At 45.3% G+C, this 23,450-nt stretch overlaps 1 protein-coding gene across 1 annotated transcript; it reads left to right on the top strand.

Annotated features, from left to right (window-relative positions):
* Positions 1–1,828: 1,828 nt before the first annotated feature.
* RGR (retinal G protein coupled receptor) lies at positions 1,829–19,846 on the top strand. The gene is made up of 7 exons (XM_076338054.1): positions 1,829–1,907; positions 4,934–5,090; positions 6,736–6,857; positions 16,275–16,428; positions 17,021–17,138; positions 18,663–18,776; positions 19,703–19,846. The coding sequence occupies exons 1-7, from the start codon at positions 1,829–1,831 to the stop codon at positions 19,844–19,846; spliced, it is 888 nt and encodes a 295-aa protein (XP_076194169.1).
* Positions 19,847–23,450: the final 3,604 nt, after the last annotated feature.

Here is a 23,450-nt window from a genome sequence, read left to right as displayed (position 1 = left end):
AGGCAGGGCTGTCACCTTCTTTGTCATCAAGACGTGTAGGTGAGTGAAAGACAAACATAACGATGGATTTATGTGGTGCAATGTAATTTTGCTCTGCTTAAACCAAACATCCATATAGCCTAACAAATATCATGCCCTTCTGAATCCTACTTCAAAATTCAAGAGCATATCCATCAAGGCAATTACCTACATCAAAAACAGCTATAAATTGAGTGCCAGAAATCACAAAACACGGCAAGATGCTTTCACAACAGCCTTGAGGCTCCGATCCGTTCTCCCGGGTATCACAGCCTGTAAGCACGGCTTTCAGGAAAACTGCAAAAAATCCACCACTGTCTTCAACTAAGACCCCCGACTGTGAACGCACCTCCGCTGTGTAGTCAGGAGAACCATGAACAAGCTCTGGAACAAATTCACTCTGCCTGACATCTCAATCAGCCAAGAGCCGGGTCAGCGCGGTGTGGGGCCTGAGCTGGGGGAAGCCAATATCCCCTGTGCTTCAGCTCCCTTTTTGCTCCCATTTCGTGGTAGGATTATGAGAATGAGGAAAGTTATGTGTCGAAGTAGCAACTGTCGTGCTAGTGGCACCTTCTTGTCAGGGCAATGAGTAGGTCTGTGAAAAAGTAGTAAGGAATGAGAAGTGAAGAAAAAGGAAACAAAGGCACTAAAAAGGGTGGAATAAAGTGCCGTTAAAAGAAAACAACCCTATCTAGTAGTTACCATAGCTATTGCTACTCTAAATATAGGTTAAAAATTGAGAAGTATGGCCAAGTTGCTCCCTTTTAACGGGCAGGCATTGAAAAATGACATAAATAATAGTTGTATAGCTAAAAAAGTACCATTTGTTTCAACTGGACTCTGAAAGCTGCTGCCTTCCATTCCGCAGGATCCAGGCATTCAACTTCCCAGAGAGTTAGTTAATCAATCCGTGGTACAAGAGATGGAAGGAAAATGGTTGACCCTGCTGGGAGATGACAAGGGCTCATGCACATCTCGGATCCATCGTGTGGTTTGCTCGTGGGAGGAAGCTGGCCGGCCGGTGAGGATCTGGAGGCTGGACAAGCTGCACGTTGCACATACTCCAGAGCCACACTACTCCAGGACCCCAGTCCTCAAACATCTCCAGAAGGACAGTAAGGCAGTTCCCGCGAGCGCTCACCACTGGGCAACTCACATACGTCCTTGTGTGTCTGGGGCCCAAAATCAGCAATTTGTAAGTGTTTGCCTTTAATCAGGCTGTGCACCTTAATTTGAGCCTCAGTTGTGAAGAAGAGAAATGTTAATATACAGAATAGTCATTGCCAGAAAAATACACTGGCCATTTTCTAAAAAAAGGGGTGAGGGGAGGACCTATATGCTGCAGAAATTCTTGGTTCATACTTTTCCCCTAATTACCAACTCAATCAGTGCCCCTTTGTTTTTCAGGTCACTCCCCAATTATATATTACATGTTTCCTTCGTTCCACAACCTTTAATTCTTTTCCAGTGTTGGAGAATTAACTGGACAGGATTCTTAATCTTGTCTCTACAAAGAACTTGTTGTAATTGCAATGAATGCTTTCATTTTGCTGGTGTCTGAAATACGATTTGCAGGGGAAGGGGGAGTGCAGGTTGATGCTAGTCCCATCATTAATGACATTCTTGTGGGGATTGTAGTGGTAGAAGTAAAAACCCCAAAGCTTTTATATAATAACAAGCATGTGTCTGCACGTGAGCCGCTCCTTTAAGAAGCCTTGGACTAGTGGAAGAAGGGGGATCCGGAGAAAAAGCAGCCCTACAGCTATAGCAGAGGGCAGAAGTTAAATCTCTTGGCATTTTTATCGCAAGTATGGTCGCTGCATACCCTCTCCCTGAAGGCTTCACTGAATTAGAGGTGTTTGCCATCGGCACTGCCCTGCTGGTAGAAGGTAAGCTCAGTGCGGGACCTCAGCAGCAGTAAGATTTTTGCCCCTGTTATTCCTGGTGGGAGAGGGAAGGAAAATGGAAGCAAACAGCAGCATTTGTGGCACGCTGACCCAGACCTGCGGTGGTTACTGTGGCCGCATCACCAGTACTTCTGGTCCGCGTATCAGGGTGAGCTGCAAGCTGTTTGCAGTGAAGATCTGCTCTGTATACGTAGCTGCCCTATGGCGGGGAAGTATTTGCTACTTAGCTTTCTTATGAAGAATTCGGGATGTCAGATTTTTGTTGTTGACTTTTAAAGGCAATTTTATCTTCCTTGGGGGAAGGATGTTGAAATGACTGATGATCTCTCAATAAAATTGGGCTGCTTGTTTTGTGGGCTGTGGTGGCCGTCTTACAGTCAAAGATGATAGGTCCAAAATAGCCTCTTAACTGTTAGCACACATCCAGATCGCATTGGTAGCGCTGCAATTAATGGCTGCTGGGTAAAAATAACAAACAGAAATATACTTGCATGAGATTCAAAAGCTCTCACAGTGTTAAGAAGCAAAATTTGAGGTAGGAGACCGTATTCATTTAATTTAGCCAATGTGGGCTTTTCTTAAGGCGTGTGCCACTTCTTTGCTGAGGGACTGCAACAGAACCGTGAATTTGTTCCTACCTGGCAGCTAGCGAAGGACAGGCTTGTAGTTAGGATTATTTCAGTGTCAGTCACTGGCGTCTCTTCTGAGCCACATCCCAGTCAGGGCCTGGGACCCCATCCCCGCACAGTGCTGCTCAGCTGGGGATGCAGGGATCGTGGGGCCCAACAGCAGAGGAGGAGAAGCTGTAAGCACCGTCGGAATGGGATAAATGCTCATCAGCTCACCCCATGAACGTGGAGCATGGGAGAAAGGAGGATGCTCGCCGTTTACCTTGCAGGCGAGCTCAGCTGAAAGGCAGCATCGTATCTGCCTGCAAAGGAAAGTTGGAAGAGCCGTGTCAGAAACTCTTCCTTGGAAGAGAGAGAGAGAAGAAAAAGCTTCTACTACTGGCCCAGGGGCGAGCTGCTGCCTCAACAGAGTTCAGGGCTAAACATGGCCAACAGCCATTAAGCCGTCTGCAGAGCCTGGCAGGTCCTGGCATGACTTTGCACTTGGTTACTGAGGGGTGAGAAGCGGCAGGAGGACAGGGACACCGTCGGGTGCTGGGTGCTGGCAGAGCCCGACAGCCAGGGTCCTGCTGGGGAACGGCTGGTCATGGTACCACGGCCCTGCCGGCCCTCACCTGCCCGCCCACCCACCCGTGCCCGGGGGCTGCAGCCCGCCAGGGACCTGCAGTCGTTGAAGTCCAAGCAAAGTACCTGCTGGTAACCTTCGCTTAAAACTAGATGTGGTCTAACACACTTATGTTTTACTAAACGCAAGTCTTTTCCATAGAGTTTTAGGCAGAATGTGCCCAGTGGATTGGCAATAATACTTTACCTTTGTATGACTCAGAAGATCAAACTAAATAATTAAAGATTAATTCACTTTCTCAGAGATGCTGAGAGAAAGGCAATGAAGACCTTTTTTTGCTGCAGCTTCTAAGTGCAGTTTGCAAAAAAGTGCTGGGGAAGAGGAAAACCTTGCATTCACTTTATTAACTGGACACATTTGCTGTTCTAAAAATGAAAACGCAAAGCTATTTTTTTTTAATTTAGTAAGTTCTCTATTTGTACACTCATGCCGGCCTTCAAGAAAGCACAGTGGGGTGAAGCCTGGTGCTTCCAAAACCAGGGGAAAGACAGGAAAAAGTCGATACAGTAATGACTCTTCAGCTCTACTCTAAATACGATCACACCATACCTCTCCTAAAGGCTGGACTGCGTTTGGGAGAGCTGGCAGCAGTTTCACCCTGTGGGTGGGAGGTAAGCTGGCAGGGAGTAAATAAGAACAGCAGATCTCGAATGGCTCCCAATATTTCTCCTGGAAATATTTTGTTATATGTTGTGTAATGAAAGACACACATCAGCTGTTACTATGGTTATGCCATCAGCCATTAATGCAATTAAGGTAGGAGCAGGATTTCTGACTAGACAAAATCATCCATCTTATGTAACTGCAGAATTAAGACTACGAGCATAAGTAACTACGCTACTTTACAGAATTAGGGGATATGGATCTTCTTCTGCGCTACATCATTTCTCTTTCCAAGAACACAAAGAAAAAGACATACTGCCTCTCATCGAACGGAGACTTAGAGATGGGATGTCAAGTCAGAGCCTCATCAGAGCTAGAGTAATTCAGGTCATCCTGAAAAGGACATTACAGGACAAAGCTTGAGTTTAAACCAGTGAAGAATGGGTGCAGCTGTGTGCTGGGTGAATAGCTGGGGTTGTCTGGATGCTCCTCTCTGAGGACCAACGTTAACTTATTTTTTTAAATTTATCAGTGCCTGCTTTTTGTAATTAGATTATTCCTTTCCATGTATAGTCTATTGACGAAGGGCAGTAATAAGCTGGTGCGATTCAAGCACTGTCTAGGTTAACCTTAGACAGAAGCCGCAGGGAGGCAGGCTGACTGAAACACGGCTGAGGGATTTCTATGCTTAAACACAAAAGACTGTTACAATTGATATTAAACACAACCCATTTCTCTACCAAAGACAGGCCTGGAGACGCGTGCACCAGCAGCATGCGCTGGCTGTCAGCCCCTCTGAAACTGCCTCCTCTGCATCTCCCTCGCTCTGACCCACGTGTCCCTGGATGGAGCCTAGCAATCAGGTTTCTCTACTAAAACAAAAGGCAGAATTACAAATAAGATTAAACCATTTCTGCTCCGCGTGAGTGGCCCTATCCCTGATGCAGTCTGAAGCATTGGCTTCAGCTGTCACCTACGACTTCTCTCCTGAAAGTCCTTGTAACTCGCGTGCAGACTGTGACCACTACAGATATATTCCCTGTGCATAAGTTTCCACAGTAATTATTGTTCTCTCGTTAAAGAAAACAGCAGTGTCATTGTCGATATTTTCCATTTCCAGTTGAATCACGCCAAACAATTCTGTATTTCAGCCCTGCTTGGTTTCTGTCTGAATGGCTTGACAATTATTTCTTTCCGAAAAATCAAAGAACTCCGAACACCCAGCAATCTGCTGGTTCTCAGCATTGCACTGGCCGACTGCGGGATCTGCATCAACGCATTCATCGCTGCCTTTTCCAGCTTCCTAAGGTATATCTTCTCCCTCCTGAATGACGCTCAGAAGAGCCACGTGAAAATCAACAGCTTAAGTTCTAAGAGGCCAAATTCATTAAATGACTCTCTTTCTAGCATACCGTCTAACCAACCTTCTCATTCTCTCAATCTGAAACAGCAAAATGAAACTCTGTATAGTTCTACCAGGCAAGTAAAAAAGCAGACTTCACTGCGTATAATCACTGACAGATTATAAGACTGATTATAGAAGACATTTAACCAGACAGCTTTACCAGTGGCTATAGTAGAAACTACTTGAATATCAAAATAGCAGTACATTTTCATTTGACTAAACCTCTAGACTGACCCCAAAATTTACCTGCAAGTCTTTGGTTTTTTGTGAACCTTTCCGTTAAAGCACTTATTTGAGAAGTTGGTGGAAAATGAAAATGCAGATCTGTTAGCAGGGAGTTCACATCAATTATGACGCATTTGATTTTCCACATTTTCACACATGTCAATCATTTAATCAGAGGACAGAAACAATATCAAGCATTTCAGCAAGTAATTACAACAAAGAAATCACAAGCAAACCATACTCAAAAAAACACCCACCACCCTATAAAATAGCTGATGAATAATTCCACCTAAGTAGCATATTTTTAAACCCTGGAAATACCTTTAATAGAGAACAGCCAGAATGCAATCATTTTATTCTCTCTTAATGGATATAAAAACATTTTTGCAAATTAACAAGTCAATAATAAGCTCCAATGAGGCCTTATTCAACACTGGTTTACCTCCTGTATAGGTCACGCTTGTTTCAGACACTCAATGTCTCACTGAAATCAATAAAGACGCCTTTACTGAACTGGAGCCGAGAAGCTAAGGTCAATACATCAAAATGAGCTTAGTTTTAACAATTGCAGGACCTTTTCTTTTAAATGGGAGCAGAAGTTTCCCAGCCTCCCAAGAAGTCAGCTATCTCCTTGTTCAAGGGGACTAATGAATTATACCGGTGTTCTGTAAATACGTGAGAAAGAAGATTGCTGAAGATTTCCACCTCCCAGCCAGCTTTATGAGCGTAAGAGTCAGGTTAGATGAACACAGAAAGAAAAAAAGCCATAGCTCCTTGCCATGGGTGACCAGGGTATTGAAGGCACGTGTCAGCAGATGTCTGCTACATGAGACCATCTCATGGTTCTTTTCATTCTATGTCTGCGAAGACATCTGGAGGCCTCGGTCTTGCTGTCAGGAGTATTTTTATTTGTTGTGAGCTTTTGTACTGTGTTGCATGGCGAACACTGACTTTCCAAAAGGTTATTACTCATTTGCTACTTTCACATGTTGACAAATTGGCTGCTCCCAGGGGGTGCAAATTTTGAAGATACGGATAATTGGATGAAATGTAGATTTCAAATTAAAAAAAAAAATTCCAATACATAAATGCAGGGTTATATTTTCTTCTCCATATTAAAAGTAAAAATAGCTGTTGTACTATATGAGACACCACAGCAAGATAAATGCTGGCAAATACCTAAAGGCAACCACAGGAACAGCTTTCACGCCGTTTCTCAGACACATGCACAGGTTATCATTTTACCCTCCCTGTAATGCCATTTCCAAACGTGTCTTCACCTTTTGCTATCATTTTCTTAACATATTCCTTGTCTGTTGACAGATACTGGCCCTACGGCTCTGACGGCTGTCAAATCCATGGATTCCAGGGCTTCTTGACAGCACTAGCCAGCATTAGCTCCAGCATGGCGGTCGCCTGGGACCGGTATCATCACTACTGCACAAGTAAGGGCTACAATTTACCTAGCAACCTTACCCAGATCCTGCTATAAGGCAGCTTGCTTAGATTTCGGAGAATCAAATCAAGCACATATTTATTATCTGCGTACCTTATATGTAAGTTTATTTATCTTACGCACTAGAGAGAGCGCAAATATAAACCATCTCTCAAAGGACCTCACACGGGGGGCACTAACCAAGCACTTTCAGGAGCTATTTCCTCTTCCCGATCACATCCAAGCCCTGGCCCTCTTGCCATGCTTTCACCTTCTCCATAAGTAATCTTCAGTGTCCCAAACAAAATCCAATTCCTCATATTGAAGAAAAATCTATGCACCTTGGGCTTCCATCCAACACCCTGCTGTGTACCAAACAGATCTTCATGCCCATGCAGAGTTTACTAATTACAGATAAATTTCGTGCAGCTAGAGAGCTGCCTCTGCAGATACAGCAGCTGGAACAGAGCCCAGGGCAAAGCACTTCTGCAGAGGTACCATCGGGCAGACAGAGCTCAGCAGCCCCATTGTGCGACACCCAGGCACTTCGGGACGCAAGAGCCATTTGTGGGGTTTGTGCTACGTTCCAGGCCCCCTTTTGAAGACTGGAACTCGGTACCTTTGTTCCCAAGCAAGGAACAAATTATCTGTAAGTTTCAATAAAAGTGGCAGAGCTATTTTTAAGTACTGATAAAAGGAGGAATATGTTATTTTTCCTCTCCTAGTAAAGGCCATTTTTTGGTTTTTTCTTGCAATTTCGTTTTTAACTAGCTCTGACAACTTAGCTGGATTTAATGGAAATATAACATTAGGCAGGGAGACCAACCCAGGAAAATAAATTTGCCTTTTTTTGTGGACTTACAAGAGCATGTTTTTGATTTAGGTGAGAAATAGAGATTGACAGGATTGTCAAATATATGGATTTATAGAGATAGATACGCTCTTTTATCACAGAACTACCTCCCAAACTGTGGCGGTACTGGATTTGTGCATTCATGTAACATGAGTGGAGATTTCTGCTGAATTAGGGTGCTGAGTCGGATTTGGTGTCTGCGGAGATGGCTAGGATTTGTGCTGAGGCTCCGGCTGTGCTCCAGCTGCCACTGCGGATGGGGAGAACGGGGGAATAACCGTATTCTCTTAGCACAAAAGTCGGGAAGCACAGCAAGGGGCATTATCACCCGCTGTAAAACAAACTAGCAGCCTCGTGAGCAGTGGAAGTGGCAAAACCTGCTTTCTTGCGAATACGGTGCACAGGGGTGATGTTTGCTTTTGTCTAATAAGATGGACTTGTGCTGACTGCTCTGTGGGTGCTTTCACGGGGCCTCGCCTCTCCCCAAACACCAACTTTCCCAGCAAATGGAGCGACTTGGTGCCTGTCAGTCCCCACTTTCCCTCTCCAGTTTACTTCTAAGCAGCCAATGTTTTCAAAAGTTATTAGGACAGGACTGAGTGACAAACACAGGGTGTACAATCTCACGGCCCTCATTAGGAAAAGGGAAGGAGGCACGATATGAAATACAAACTTATTCTGAAAGGACACCTTAGCACTCCGCAGTGCCAGGAATGCCCTAACCTGCGCTATTTGGCCATTTTGGCAGTTGTGTGGGAGCCCTGCCACCTGGGAGAAATGGATGAGGTCCTCCCATGCAGATCTGCAGCTTTCGTGTTTCCTGCTAAAGCCGGGCCCTTTCCAGAGGAGTGAGGAGTCCAGAGCACCCCACGTGACCGCACCGTTCCCCCAAAAAATTGTGTCCCTTGAGCAATGTTGACAGACAAATGCAGCCCTCCTTTTCTTGCGCTAAAGGACAGGTTGCTCAGGCCACTTCGCAAAATATTTTCTAAATGAAAGTGTAAAAGTTGGCTGGGGAAGAAACTGCTGAGCTGCAGCGCTTAATCCCCTCCGCCGTCAGCATCCGCATGCCTTTCAGGCATGGCCTCCCTATGATTAAAGCAGCAAGTGGTAAAACACACCCAGAGCACACAGCGAACTTGTTCAATCTGGTGATCCCGTTGAGGGTGGAAAGGTTGCCAACTTTTTGTTCTGCACCTTTTGTCAAGGATTCAGCTCAGGCAAGGCAATGTGGTTTTTTTCCCACGCCCAGACAAAGGCCCCAAATAATGCAGGCTGTCAGCGAAATCCATACCAACACCCTTTGGACGCTGAAATGTGTTTGGAGCTAGAAGAGTAGCATCCGTATTTTACAAGAGAGACAGCCTGAAAATAAGCGTGTCTTTGGAAAGACATTTTACTCTCTGCAACATTGACTTTAATGCTTTCATGCCATGCACTCCTCCAGACAAGAGCACACCACATTAAGAGCACAGGCAGAGAGACCCTGAGGGCACAAGCTTCTTTACTTTGCACAAATTGTTACTTACTGATGGCCCAACATTGCTGCTATTACTGAACATTTTGAACAACAAAACAAAAACAAAACCCCAGAAGGTTTAAAAAGCTCATGCTCTGTGGCTATTCCAGTAAAACCAGCCACTGCTAGTTTCATCCTTCACATGCTGATTGCGAGGAAGATTAAGTCGTACTTCAGAGATCTGATACACCAAGCCTACAGGCTATACTGTGTTCTCAATCCATACATTAAACTCCTGTTGACACTGGTGCGAGTTGCATGCCTGTACAGAAGGTACTACATACCTTTGCCTAAAAACCAAAGCTGTCAACCCTTTATCTTCGCTCCCCGGGAACTGGTACTCCTTCCAGGCTCAATTACATCGTCCCCAATGTTTTTGTTATGTCCTAACAGTTTCCAAGAAAACCTTTGTTTTGGCATTCCTCAGCTTGACACTTGATTATCCACTATCCATATTTCTGAGGAAGAGCTGATGAGAATGTGAGAGATTACTATGGTGATGAGAAAAAAATGGGACTTTTCAGCCATTCTGGACGCTAATAACACAAATATGTTCACCAACATCCTCAAAATTAACCAAGTTCTTAAATTTGGAAGTCAGTACAACCCTCAGTGACAAAGTGCTAGCCTTTAAAGTGTATTGATAACCAGACACGTCACTCATCAGAAAACAGGTTGATATTGATGGGCATATGGAAGAAGACAGTATGACCACCATACACGACAGAGAAGCTAGGGTTTCAAGACATTTTACTCTTCCTCCTCTTGCTTTCTTCCTCCTGGGCAACCATGCCGGGCAACTCTCTTTTCACCCCCTAATGTGGCTTTGGGGGCCTATGAGACGCTACTTTCACGGCAAGGAGGAGAGAACGGCAGAAATCTGTAGTCTAAAAGTATGCAATAAGAGGAGAAAAGGCAGGGGAGTCGGAGGGGTTTGAATGCCAATCGCTAGCAAGATGGGAAAACAGATTATTGTATTTCAAAATCTGATCATTGGGGGGGGGGGGGAGAAAACAGAAGCGGTTCCATGTTGGTGCCTGACAGCGAAGGAGGAAGGGGCAAACTCTGAGGAAGCTGTCTATCAATAGCCAAGCATTCAGGACAGAAGATGACATTTTCTGTCAAGGCAGACATTGTTAGTTCTCCCTCCCTGGCCATTCAAATGAGGAAAACGTCCTGAATTACGGTCTTAACATAGCGAGGGAGGAAGGGAGCAGCAGCCTGGGGGGGTCCCCCTGGAGCTGGGATCAGGCGGGCAGAGGGCAGCTGGTGGACAGCCCAGGGGGTCAGCGATCTGAAAGCAGGCAGCCGCGGAGACGTCTTTGCTGAAGGCATTTCCATCTAACGCACGGTTCATTTTTGGTGAGAGGGCAGCACGCTGCTGTCAGCAGGTTATGGAGAGGGGAAGGATCCCGGTCAGTTTTTTTCCTTTCATAAGCATGGCATAGAGTTACAGTTTTAAAAGGAAAGAAAAAAATCTAGAAGATTTTACACTTGCATTTAAGAATTAGGGGGAAATGGAAAATCTGGAGTGAGTTATGTCAGTACTTTTCTCAATATTAACAAGAGAGAAGACGAACAAAATCATCAGGGATTTCGCAGCAGCATTCAGTTTCAAAAAGTAGAATTGCAGTGAGTTTTATCTAATCCTTAACATTCAGGGAAATCTAGGTTGTTATATCAGTATTCAAAGATTAGCAAACTACCATTTGCTCCAATTGCAGCTGTCAGCTCTGTCAAATTCGGAGCATGTCCTGCCCTCACACTTACTGCAGCCACCCTGCCCCACTTCCCTCATCACGTCTTGCACCTGCATCAGTTTTCCCTGACAAAATGCCAATGTTTACACAGATCTTGCATTTTCACTGAAGCGGGAGGTAATCGCCAAGACAGCTTTATGAGCATGGAGAACCACAGCAAAAAATTAATGGAGTAAAAAAATCCCTTTATTGGGTTATTGTAAAGAGCTTTTTCTAATGATATGCACAATAGAAGCTATTACGCAGTGCAGCTTCTTATTCCTACAAAAAATGAATACTTGTGAGCACCAGTGACTGGTGCTTTTCGCACTGCAGATGAAGTAGGTACCAACACCTATTTTACTTATGACTGATACATATTTTCCCTTATAAGACTTTCAGATATTTTTGTCTTCGACAAACTTTGCCAATTTTAAGTGATGCATGCCATGAAGTCTGGTACAAGCCATATTGTTCCAGAATATATCAGTTATTATAACTTAACCATTTGCAAGAATGAGGAAAAGGGACTTTTCTTCCCTCCATCCTAGAAAATCCTGTTGACCTTTTGTTTGAGAAATCCCTTTTGAACACCAGCCTGAAATCTAGTTGAAAGGTAGCCACTGCGTCAGAGGGGGTTTTTTGCCCTTTCTGTGAAAATCAGCTAAACGTTTGACCAATTTATAAATCTTCAAAAAATCTAAATTTACAAATGTCCCCACAGACTAAAGATGGAGAAATGTTTTATGATCATGTCACTAAAAACTGGCCAGCATAATCAAAAGGATTGTTCCATGCTCTATCTAGCGCTTCCTAAAATTCAAGCTTTTGACATCACAACTTTAGTAATCTTTAAACGACGGGGGGGTTTTGTTCATAAGAGTGACCTCTTTCTGTTCCAAAGCAATTACAGAAGCCATTTAAAATCCCCTGTATTAATATTTCACTGTATGGAAAAGAGAAGTTTCCCTCTTGCTCTTCAAGGAGAGAAAGCCAGAGCACAGGAGTGATTAGACTTAATAGGACCAAATTGCCAGCACTGGGCCCTAATTAGGAATTATATCCTTAAACATATGCTGAACTCCATACATACACATTTAACTGAATTAGGACCTACATGGCTATTATTACATTAAATTTTATCAGGCAAAAAAAGGCGTTTAAGGTAAAGCAATGGCTCTGCACAAAAACAACGGAACTGCTCTCGACTTGCTCTCTTGCTGGCGGCCCTCTCAGAGGAGGGCATTTTTGCCGTGTGAACGGAGCATGATTCTCTCACTGTTCTTGTACTGAAAGTATTTTTTTCTGGGTAAAACTAAAATAATATCAGGTTTGTTTAATTTTACATTGATACTTTTTTAGCTACTTCTGATGTGTCATTAAATGTTTTCTGGAGGGTCAACAGGCAGCTGATTTCACTAAGACTATTTCACCCCATTCTCATTTTGCAAAAGGCCAAATCCGGAAGGAAAAATTTAATATTGTAAGTTCTGATTCTCTGCTTTTCTAGTGTCCAAAATGGGACTCCTTAAATGTGAGGAGAGAGAACGTATGAACTCAGCCCCAGAGATCAGCTTTCCAAACCGCAGGCTGTCGAGACGTGCCTGGTGCCACACTCCATTATTGCATGGTCCTTTTATTCTTCACCTCGTAAGAAAATGGGGTTCCCTAACACCCATGGAAAAGTAACTAAAATAAACTTTTTCTTACAGTTTTTCATAGAAGAGGCACAAGCGTTAAAGCAAAAAATTAGGAAAATAAAGGAAAAAAAGAAAGCTAATGGAAATGGAGAAGTGTCGTCTCGCTGTGCCCCCCCACGGCCCTGCCAGGCGCGTGGGCCTTCCCAGCTGCAGCAGAGGGGGAACCGAGGCAGGGCACTGCCAGCCAAAAGCACGGGGAGTCTTCCCCTAGAGTGCCCTATAGGCTGCCCTCTTCCTGTTAAAAAATTAAACACAGAAATCTTCATTAAAGCCACTCTTGATAGAAAGCATTTGAAAGCCATTTCAGCAGGAGGCCTCGCAGCTTTCTTGTTGCTCGCACGCGCCCCAGCTGGTAGCGCATGGGGCCGGAGGAAAGACGTGGCACCGAGAGACTGGGCACCGTGAAAGACCCCGGCGGTGGTGGGAGCCAGTGGAGCAAGAGCTTCCCCCGCTTTTCTGTGCAAGGCGACAGCAGGGAGGGTGAGATTTCCACCCACCTCCCCCCCCAAACGCCTGCAGGCAGCTGGATCAGCACCCACGGGCTGCCTTCAGCATGCCACCAACACTGTCCCAGCGGCTGAGGGCAAATTTTGTCAGTGCAAGGATCTTTTCCTTGCGTGCAAAGATCCGTAAGGTGCCAGCGTGCGGCTAGGACACTCGGGTGCCTCAGTCGTGGCCCTTCGCGTTTTGAGACCTTCAAGGTATTGCAGTAGTCCATGAAGTGAAAGGATGGGGTGGAAAGAGGGCAAAGCTTCTGCCACGAGATACCACGAAAAATAATCGGTATTAACTATTTTATAAGACTTGCTGAGAAACAAAAAAACCCCCCAAGATTTAGTTTGTTTTTTCAGAATATCAGGAGGGCTTACCACTTACAAAATTGCATTCCCAAAGCAATAAAGCTACTTTTGGCATGAGCTTGGTTTAAAAGAAACACAGTTCAGATCCAGGTTTCAGTGCTGCTGCTTTTGATAATGCCTTTAAAAAGTTGCTAGAATATGTAAAAGACAAAACAAACCCGACAGCTTGTGTAATAAGCTTTGTCCTGATTGAATTTCAGGTTACGGTTGTGTAAAGCCAAGTTACAAGAACTGCTATGTAGAACACAAATGGAAATGGAAACCTTGGATGAGTAACAGCTCTAACATGCTTGCTTGAGCATATACCTAAATAGGATGCAGTTCTGAAAGATACAACTTAGGCTACATCGCTTCTTTGGACTGGGAGGTTAAGAATAATTACAAGTTACTAAAAAGTTTGACTCGTATTTCTAGTCCCCTAAATCAGAAACTACCCCTTTATTTTCATCTATGTCATTCTAGAGTCATATTATGTCAGTACTACAAAGCGGTATTTGAGCCTTTGCAGCCAAAGTATATCTTCTATGTAGGAATCATACGAAAGACAGATATTAGTCATTATTAATCAGTCTTCATTAGTAATTATTAAAAAATAATGTTTTAAATGACTAAAAACACCAATAGATTTTTTGGTAACTACCATATTAAAACATAGAGTATTTAAAAAAAAGGATTTTCTTTACTTTTTCCTTGGTATTTAAATTGCAATGTGTACACCTGGCTTTTCCCATAACTAATTTTTGAACGCCTGCACCAAACAATTTTTCCACGTTGATTTTTAATGCAGTTCAAACTCTAATTCTTTTCCCTGAAGAACTTATGGAAGGTAAGAAAAAGGACAGAGGTAGAATCAGCATTCCTGTAAAAGGGTGTCGTGGTTTAATCTCAGTCGGCAACTAAGCACCACGCAGCCGCTCGCTCACTCCCCCCCCCCGGTGGGATGGGGGAGAGAATTGGAAGGGTAAAAGTGAGAAAACTCATGGGTTGAGATCAAGACAGTTTAATAGGTCAAGCAAAAGCCGCGCAGGCAAGCAAAGCAAAACAAGGCATTCATTCACTGCTTCCCATGGGCAGGCAGGTGTTCAGCCATCCCCAGGAAAGCAGGGCTCCATCACGCATCATGGTGACTTGGGAAGACAAACGCCATCGCTCCAAATGTCCCCCCCTTCCTCCTCCTTCCCCCAGCTTTATATACTGAGCGTGACGTCCCATGGTATGGAATGTCCCTCTGGCCAGTTGGGGTCAGCTGTCCTGGCTGTGCCCCCTCCCAGCTTCTTGTGCACCAAGCTGAAAAGTCCTTGCCTAGTGTAAGCACTGCTCAGCAACAACTAAACCATCGGTGTGTTATCAACATTGTTCTCATGCTAAATCCAAAACACAGCACTGTGCCAGCTGCTAGGAAGGAAATTAACTCTGTCCCTGACGAAACCAGGACAAAGGGCAATTTCACTAACACACCTACTTTATTATCCTTCTTTAACGTAAACAGGGACAGTACAACACAGAATAGCTACTGCAGAGCTTGCGGTCCTCCCCGGGGCTGCCGCCTTATGGGGATCTCCAGCCTGTGCTCTCCACCCACGAGTCGGCCACGTCTGATCCCATGGCAGGGCATGATCCTCATGCACCTCCAACCCTTCACCTTTCGGAGAAAGGTCGGAATGGGCCTGAATCTTCCTGGCCTGCTGTGACGATGCCGCTGTTAAGGGCAGGCGAAAAGATTGCTTCCCAAGCTCAGTGAAAATTGCATCATTACTTCTCCCTAATGGCGGATTTGATTAGAAAGGAGTGGTGGGCACAGTCACCGTGCTCCTCGCTGGTGCAGCTGGCGTCACGGGCTGTTCGGCACGGGCACGATTACGGACGTTAGCCTCGATAACAGAATTATCCAGGCCTTTTTACAGGCAAGCAGCGAGGCTAACGCAATGTCCCGCAGCAGCAGGGAAGCCTGCCTGCCTTCTCCATGAAGAAATTCTTCCTGTGCTTTCTGAAGTTTCCAACCTTTCATTTCATTCCTTGACCTCTTCCTGTGGTATTGTACGGAACTGGATGAGGTAGGCACAAGCGATCATTTTTATCATAAAATTAGAAAAAAATTACTAATGCTGAGCTTCACATTTCCTGTTCCAGGCTAAGCAATGATCTTAAGGGCAAAATAATTTGACCAGCAGTATTTCTAGGACAAGATCTGTTGTCAGGTTGTGTATACACATTCACATATATATTGATGAGCAGCGTTCTTAGAACAGGGTATATTTAACATCCAGGCGTGCCCTGCACGCCCGGCGGGGCAGGGGCCGGGGACGGTGTGCAGAGTCACATTTCTGACCGGAGTCACACCCTGCAGCCCGGCTCTCGTTCTTCCGACGCTAGTTATCGCACCGCCCCGCGCCTTCTACTCTCTGCCTCATCTGAGTCTTCAAACACGTTCCCAAAACGCAAGAACGTAATGTTTGCAACAGCAGCTCTGTCTCCAGTGTGGTACAAAGCTGAGCAGCAATACAGCGTTTGTCTAGGTAAAGCACACAAAAGGGAAGCACAATTTGCCGTTTCCTAACTTCCAAAAGCTTCCCTCAAATTTTATGCGAGGTTGATTCCTCCAGACTCAGGTCAGCTTCAGGCTACAAAACACAGACAACTGCCTGTTTCTGCCCGAGGCCGTGGGGCCGGGCACCGGGCTCTGGCCCCACAGAACCAGGCAGCTTTGCCCCGCGGTTTCATTCCGGGGATGGAGACCCCCTTTTCTCTTCCCGCAGGGAGCAAGCTGCAGTGGAGCACGGCCATCTCCATGATGGCGTTCGCGTGGCTGTTTGCTGCCTTTTGGTCCGCGATGCCCTTGCTGGGGTGGGGGGAATACGACTACGAACCCCTCCGAACCTGCTGCACCCTGGACTACAGCAAAGGGGACAGGTGAGGGCCGGGGCCAGCTCCCAGGGGAGGGCGGGTGGAGGCTGCCGTCCCCTGGGGTGGCCTCAGCAGCACACCAAAACCCACAGCTGTCCCCCATCGTTGTTGCGGGGGGGCAGATCTCCCTCCCCAGCGGCTGGGGCAAGGCAGGCACGACCCGAGGACTGCCTTGACTGGCACGGCGGCATGTGGGAACAGCTAAAGTCAGCTTCCTCCCTGGGAGAGGCTGACGCTCAGGTGTCTGCTACTCCCTTACTCCTTGGTCATCTAGAAGCTGCATCTGTTCTGGGTTTAGGACTTGAAACTCTTTAAGAATGGTTTTGTTTTCATGCAGTCCAGCACTGATGTCTGAGTAGGGATGCTTGGGTGTAGAAACCAAACACCCGTCGCGATTTTCTGCAATACTATCTGTCCCACACACAACAGCATGGCACAACTTAACCGGCCTTCAGCAAATGCTGCACCTAAAGCATGTTGACAAAACTGGTTTTGGCCATTTTAAAAATATAAGTTAACGAATTTTTACAGCAAGTTTACAAAGATGCCCTAGAGAGGAATTAACAACCTCTTTTTTTTCCCTCCTCACCCTTTCCAGAAACTATATCACGTTCCTTTTTGCTTTGTCCATTTTCAATTTCATGATCCCGGGCTTCATCATGCTGACGTCCTATCAGTCCATACACCAGAAGTTCAAGAAAAGCGGGCACTATAAGGTAAGAAAGCTTCCTCGGCCCCTGCAACTGCCTTGCCAAAATAGGGCTGCATCCAACAGAGACAAAGTCCTTAAAAAGCCGATTTCTTTCACAGAGGCTTTGGCTCAGCTCCTTCTGTGCTAACTCCCCAGTGTTACTTGAGTAGGAGGGTAGCACAACACAGGATGGGGCCGCCCAGAAAATTCGTGGGAACCCCATCCTCAGAGATTGCAAGATTTGACCAGCCAGCCACATCTGCCCCGACCTCGTGCTGTAAACAGTTCCCCATCAAAGCAGGGGTCGGACTAGTGACCCTGAGGATTCCCCTCCACCAACACTGGTCCAACCCCAGTCACAAAACAAACACGCAGCATGCAGAATATTTGCTAATAGCGCACCAATATTTATCCAGAGGAACTTTGCTCGGGAAGGACCATCATTTTCCTGCTTTGCTGCAGGCTCTTAGCTTATCGCTGCGGAAGTCAGCACTGCAGGGAAACACGCAGGCACCCCGTGGGGGGGAGAAGGGCCTTCCCAAACACGCCGTGTTTACGCTTGGCTGAGGAAGTTCAGAAACCTTTATGAGCTGGAAACAAAGGAACTGCTCCGGCGTGGCAGGTTTATGGGAATGTAACGTGGTGATTACATGAGTTGTTTCCTTAGGTGCAGGCTATACAGTCTGGGTACTATGCGGGGCTGGCGAGCGCAGCCCGACCCCTGCACTCAGTTCTCAAGGGGGATGCTATACCGGCAAAGAGACGGTCAGGCAGACTGGTTCGTAGCTGTCTGGAATATACACATGTGCCCTCTACATATTTCTTGAACAAATCTCCGTGTTTGTTATTGTAAGTCTATTACTTTTTTTTTTTCAGTGAGTTTATGCAATAGCGTGTGATTTCTTTCTTACGATATTCTGTAGCTGTGCAGACTAGTTACGAAGCAGAAAATTTAAGGATGAAATTATCACTTCCCTATTCATTAATATTTATAAAATACTTGGGAACAGCTGGCCATGAACACCACGGGTCAGGCCCTAGCATGAAGGACACAGGAATCCTACTACCACGAGACAGATGCCGCTGCATCCATCTGTTGCACTGCCACAGCAGCGGCTTCACACAGTTTATTTGTCTGCAAGACCCTCTAGGAAGTCGGCAAAATATCGTTCCTCTTCATCTCTTTTTAAATTTACACATTGCCCTCCCTCCTCAGCAGCAATCACTGGCCATGGCTTCTATGTCTCGCACACACACTGATTTCACTGCTCTGCCATAAGGTGCTTTTGTCACCTCTGCCCAGGAGCGATTGCCGCTCCCCACCCAGCCCCCCGGAACGGGGCTTTGGGGCTTGCAGCCCTCGAGGCAGAGGGAGCTGTGCTCGCACGCCTCCGACACCGACAGCAGAGCCGCAGTGATACGGCATGTCCTGCTGGCTGATCCTCTCCCGCTGCCGAACACAAACCACGGTCTCACAGGATCCCTCCCATCCGCTTGTTGCAGCGCGTGGTTGTGAAACACAAAGGAATTGGTTGCTCTTGTTTTTCAGTTTAATACCGGTTTACCGTTGAAGGCGCTGGTCATTTGCTGGGGTCCCTACTGCCTTTTATGCTTCTACGCAGCAGTCGAAAATGTGATGTTCATTTCACCAAAATACCGCATGGTACGTCTATGCCACCCGAGGGAACTCGAACAATGACCTTCTCCTTACTCTCCTCTCTCTCTTCCTGTGGAACAATGCCAATTTACTCACAATTGGTTTTACTTGTTATAACAAATATAACAAGTAGATCGTTTCCTCCGAGCATTCTGTTCACCTACCGCTTTTAAGGCAAAACAGCTAAGCACAGTGATATAACAGGCATTATATTACTGCTTTGATCAAGCAACAATTTAGGAAGTCAGGGGTTTTTTTTTCTTCAGCAGTCAGTTAGAGGTCTGTAGCCTGCACTGCTTCGTGGTTTGTAGGAGCTTTTTGTGTCCTTCCCAGAGTCAAGTACCAGCTCGAAATTTTCAATTTTGAAGAGACTGTTTGTCTCATTCATTCTTCTAATACTTCTCCCGCCTCAGGGAAGCTGCAGTTGGTCACTCTTAAGGTTATGCTGCCTCCTTTTTTCCCTTTTTTCTATGAGTCTTGGCTCCGAGACTGCCTCTGGGCCTCAGTAATATCACATCAAACCTTTCAACCTTCATTCAGTCCCCAAAAATCAGCCCAGTTTCAGGTCACCAAAAACATTACTGTACTTAGGTATTCAGTATCCCACATAAAATGTGTTAGCAATATCAGCCCACTTATCCATCAGAAGGTGTCCACCCTTCACTCCTCCTAAGTGTTCGTATTCACTCTCAGCTGAAATATCCCAGTTTCAGGCAATGCTGATCTAAATTCTTTCTCCTGGAGACTATAATTTCCTGAGCAAGGGCCTCCAACTGACCAAACTGCTTTTACCTCTCACCTCTCCGGGGGCAGCAAGCTACTGCCATTGGAGACAGGCATTTGTTTGGTAAAGGGAAACTGAGCCTAGGCTGAAATCAGCCCATCGGCCCCTCGGTGCTTTTCCTATTAATAAATACTGTGTCTCACGACAGATTCCTGCCATTATTGCCAAGACTGTGCCAACGGTGGATGCCTTTGTATATGCCCTGGGGAATGAGAACTACAGAGGAGGAATATGGCAGTTCCTCACCGGACAGAAGATTGAGAAAGCAGAGGTTGATAATAAAACTAAATAACCCATTACGGCATTAAGCTAAATTAATGCAGGTACGTCACTGAAAGCCAAACGGCAGAGGAAACTGTGTGCATTCTCTGATATGTACGTGCAAAGGTGGTTCCACATTGGAAAGGCCGTGCATTGGCGACAAGCAATGAAGTACTGAAAGAAAGCCCTCCAGATAACTGTCCAAACCATCACGAGCTGCTTGTCAAACAAGCTGCCTTAAACCTGGGTTGATTGTCATCAGTCTCATTTTATATGTCACTGCAAATAAACTATGTGCTGGAAAGCATTTTTTTTTTTCCTGATACACTAACATAAAAGCTCAGCAAATTAACTGAAGCGGGGTATTCGTTTATTCAGTGAGGCCTCCTCAAATCAATCTGTGCGGTTTGTCCATATGGTAACGTCTGGATTGCTAAAAGATTAAAGGAGTATCCACTATTACACCACATGTCTGTATAAATAGCTTGTTCATCCGAACAACGCATTTTTCAATGCACCCAGAATGGGAGTTCCCGAATTTCCATGATGAATCTGCCTTCATAATGCCATAAAAACATTTTAGTGGGCATTCTACCCCAATAAGGAATATTAGCTTGGCTCCTATTCAAATGAATTAGCGTGTGACATTCAGCTTTGTCACACACTAAACTGCATCAGATTTTGCAGCTGCGGCTTACCAGGACAATCAACAAGCTCATAGTCCATCATAAAAACATTCATCTTTTTCTCGAATACTGAGCAAAAACTGAAGGGAGGTATGGGTCAAATTCTATTCTAAAAATGTCGTAAGAATAAAAATTACCTTCACATCTGCCATTAAATTGCCCTACGTTCTACGTGAGTGAGAACAATCTCTGACTCGGTTGTGACTAAAGAGCCTGAGCAATTAAAAAGCCACTTATTTTATAATTATCAGAATTCATATATATTTTAAACTATTAGAAATGTCCATTTTAAACATTTGTATTTGCTCATGTTGCTCACGTTGCCTACAGGATGAAAAACTGTCAGTTGATGTTGCCTGTTACTACAAGACGTGTCTCAGAATGACCCAATTGCAAAAAAATATGTGCATGACACAGAATACGAGAGATTGTGCGTACAAAAAGCCAAACCTAATGGAATCTTACAGGCATCATATGGTTCATTTCCAAGCATTGACAGTGAAAAAGCTTTTGAAGCTAACCAAAGAAAAAGCTGATCTGTCCCTGTGATGCTTTCCAACATACAAGAAGGGAAAACGGTTTTGTATGAGTTACAAAAGGGTCAGGAAAAATAGTTGTGTATGGGTTACAAAAGGGAAGGAAAAACAGTTGTGTATGGGTTACAAAAGGGTAGATGGTGCAATTCTGGAAGCTAAACAATCAGCGGGTAGAAGGGACATTCCCCTTATGGCTAGAGATAGGAAATAAATGTCATTTTGTCTCAAGTTAACCATCAGGATCCCATTCGGAGATGTGCTTCGGGACTTGTGAGGCTCAATCTAGTCACAAACTACCTGACAGAGCAGTGAATAACACCATGACAAAATTATTCAGAATAATCACATCGAAAGTTGACAGCTAAGACTTACATCTTAGGTACACATAATGTTAAGTGAGCAGATGACAAAATGTTTGCACTGATAAGTGCAAAATAATGTGTATGGGCACAAAATTACCTTTAAGTATGTATCTGCAGTGACAGGCTCTGAATCTGTAATTATCTCTTTCTCAGGAAAGAGAACTGGGCAGGTCTTGAAGTCATCAGTTCACTTGTCAGCAGGGTCATACTGACAAATCCTGGCAGAATGCTAAAAAACACTAAAAAAGGAATAGGAAACAAAAGAGGACACATGGTCACACCACGTGAAAGCCACTGTGCTCAGACTTACTGAATAGTGTCCGTAGTTTGGGTCATTCCAGCTCACAGAGGATACAGATAAGCTAAAAAAGGGTCACGGGGATGATCAAACATGAGGAGAAGTTTGAACACGGCAAGGATGAAATGAAGGAGAGTGCTGGCTCAGAGGAGGTAGCTGGTGAGGAGACCAGAGACAGCCTTATTGAAGCAGGGGTGCCGGGGATGTGAAGGTGGGATGATCGTTTGCTGCTTCCAACAGCGCAAGAACGATGGGACACGCAGTAAAATTAAATTGAGCTGTGTATTTTCTGAAGTTCGCCGTTTGAGGAGTGTTCTTCATGTTTGCCTACTGAAACACATTACGGCTTACATAACAATACTGTAATCATGTAATAAATAACAGCTTAAGACACTTGGTTAGGATCCGAGTCCCCTTTGGCTTAAAGGGAACATGCCTCAGTTAGGAACTCATCTCAGGCTTTGGCTTTTAGTCCATTTTCAGTTTGATTTCTGACTTGCCCTCACTGTAAAGCTTTTGTCGTGGGAGCAGAAAGCAGCAGAGCTGTTTTCTTCATTCTGTTGGGCAGCTACAAATTTTAATGTGCCTCTGTTTAGGTTTGTGTATTGTTTTTCATATTTGATTACTGAAAGCTAGCGATGGGTAAAGCTGAGTATTATTACTTAGTGAGCATAAAGTTGCTTAGCGGTACTCAAGCCCCGAGAGGAATACGGCCTCTGTCCTCGGCAGCAACCGAAGCTGTCCTCTGCGGCTGCGCTGAGGAAACGCAAGGTAACGAAGTCACTGAAATCTTCCAGACCTAGGGATGGTGCGAAACTCACAGATGTGCTCTGGAGAACATGGGACACGTTCGTACAGCCCAGTGCAGTGCTGTAAATGGAGACCACAGCAGAGGCAGTACAGCGCATTACGGCGACATGAGAGCAGGCTGTCCCACCCAAGAGGGGCCTCACGCGGCTCCCCGGAGCAAGACCCCACTTCAGATGGTTCCCTGCGCCCCAGCCTGTTGCACTGAGTAGCTTTGAGCTCCGGTTGCTCCCATCTGCTCAGAAATCCCACCTGCTTTCACGCTGCACCTCCAAAGCCAAGGATGTACACAAAACCTGAATCATTTCTCCTGTCATTCATCTCCACCCTAAATAAGCGAACGCTTCTCAACCAGTCGGGCCCGTGGCTGTCCCAGCCTAGGGGCTCCTTCGTACAAGGAGATACAAAGGCTCTTGATTGAGTGGAGAGAGGCAAACGAAGCATTTGGACAAACTGAGTGGACTGAAGGACCTCCTCAGTTCTGGTTCATAATGCCTCGGCTGCTGTCTTCCTACCAAAGAGTGGAGCAAACGAGGCTGCTCGTGGCTCATCTATTGGATCATGGATAATCTCACTCTCCCTGCAAAAAGAATTGAAACAAACGGAGACAGAAATAAACAAAAAAGTTTCCAGGAACTGGTCACAAAGGCAAAAATCCTCTTCTAGCTATAACTAGTTCTCACCACTAATTTATCCACATTAAGAAGAACCGGCTGATGATCACTAACGAGTGCACCAACAAGCGTGCTGTGTTTCTTTCAGAAAAATGTCTGAAAGCAAACTGCAGTGCATCAAGAAGCCAAACACATCCTTCCAGTTAATTACACAATTCATCGTTAGCAGAGTCAGCCTTCACCATAACAGGGCTGGCCCAGTGCCCTCCGGCGCTGCCGGTTGTCCAGATCTTGCCAATTAATACCTGCTACCATCCTGATAAAGCCTGCCA

Source organism: Aptenodytes patagonicus, chromosome 5 (genome assembly GCF_965638725.1).
Source record: "Aptenodytes patagonicus chromosome 5, bAptPat1.pri.cur, whole genome shotgun sequence".
Classification (NCBI taxonomy): domain Eukaryota; kingdom Metazoa; phylum Chordata; class Aves; order Sphenisciformes; family Spheniscidae; genus Aptenodytes; species Aptenodytes patagonicus.
This window is presented reverse-complemented; position numbering and strand designations above follow the sequence as displayed.

Excerpts from the sequence above, each read along its gene's own strand:
- RGR (XM_076338054.1), top strand. The coding sequence starts at position 1,829 with ATGGTCGCTGCATACCCTCTCCCTGAAGGCTTCACTGAATTAGAGGTG. Across the intron at positions 1,908-4,933 it reads CACTGCCCTGCTGGTAGAAG|CCCTGCTTGGTTTCTGTCTG; the intron begins GTAAGCTCAGTG and ends TCTGTATTTCAG. Across the intron at positions 16,429-17,020 it reads GACTACAGCAAAGGGGACAG|AAACTATATCACGTTCCTTT; the intron begins GTGAGGGCCGGG and ends CACCCTTTCCAG.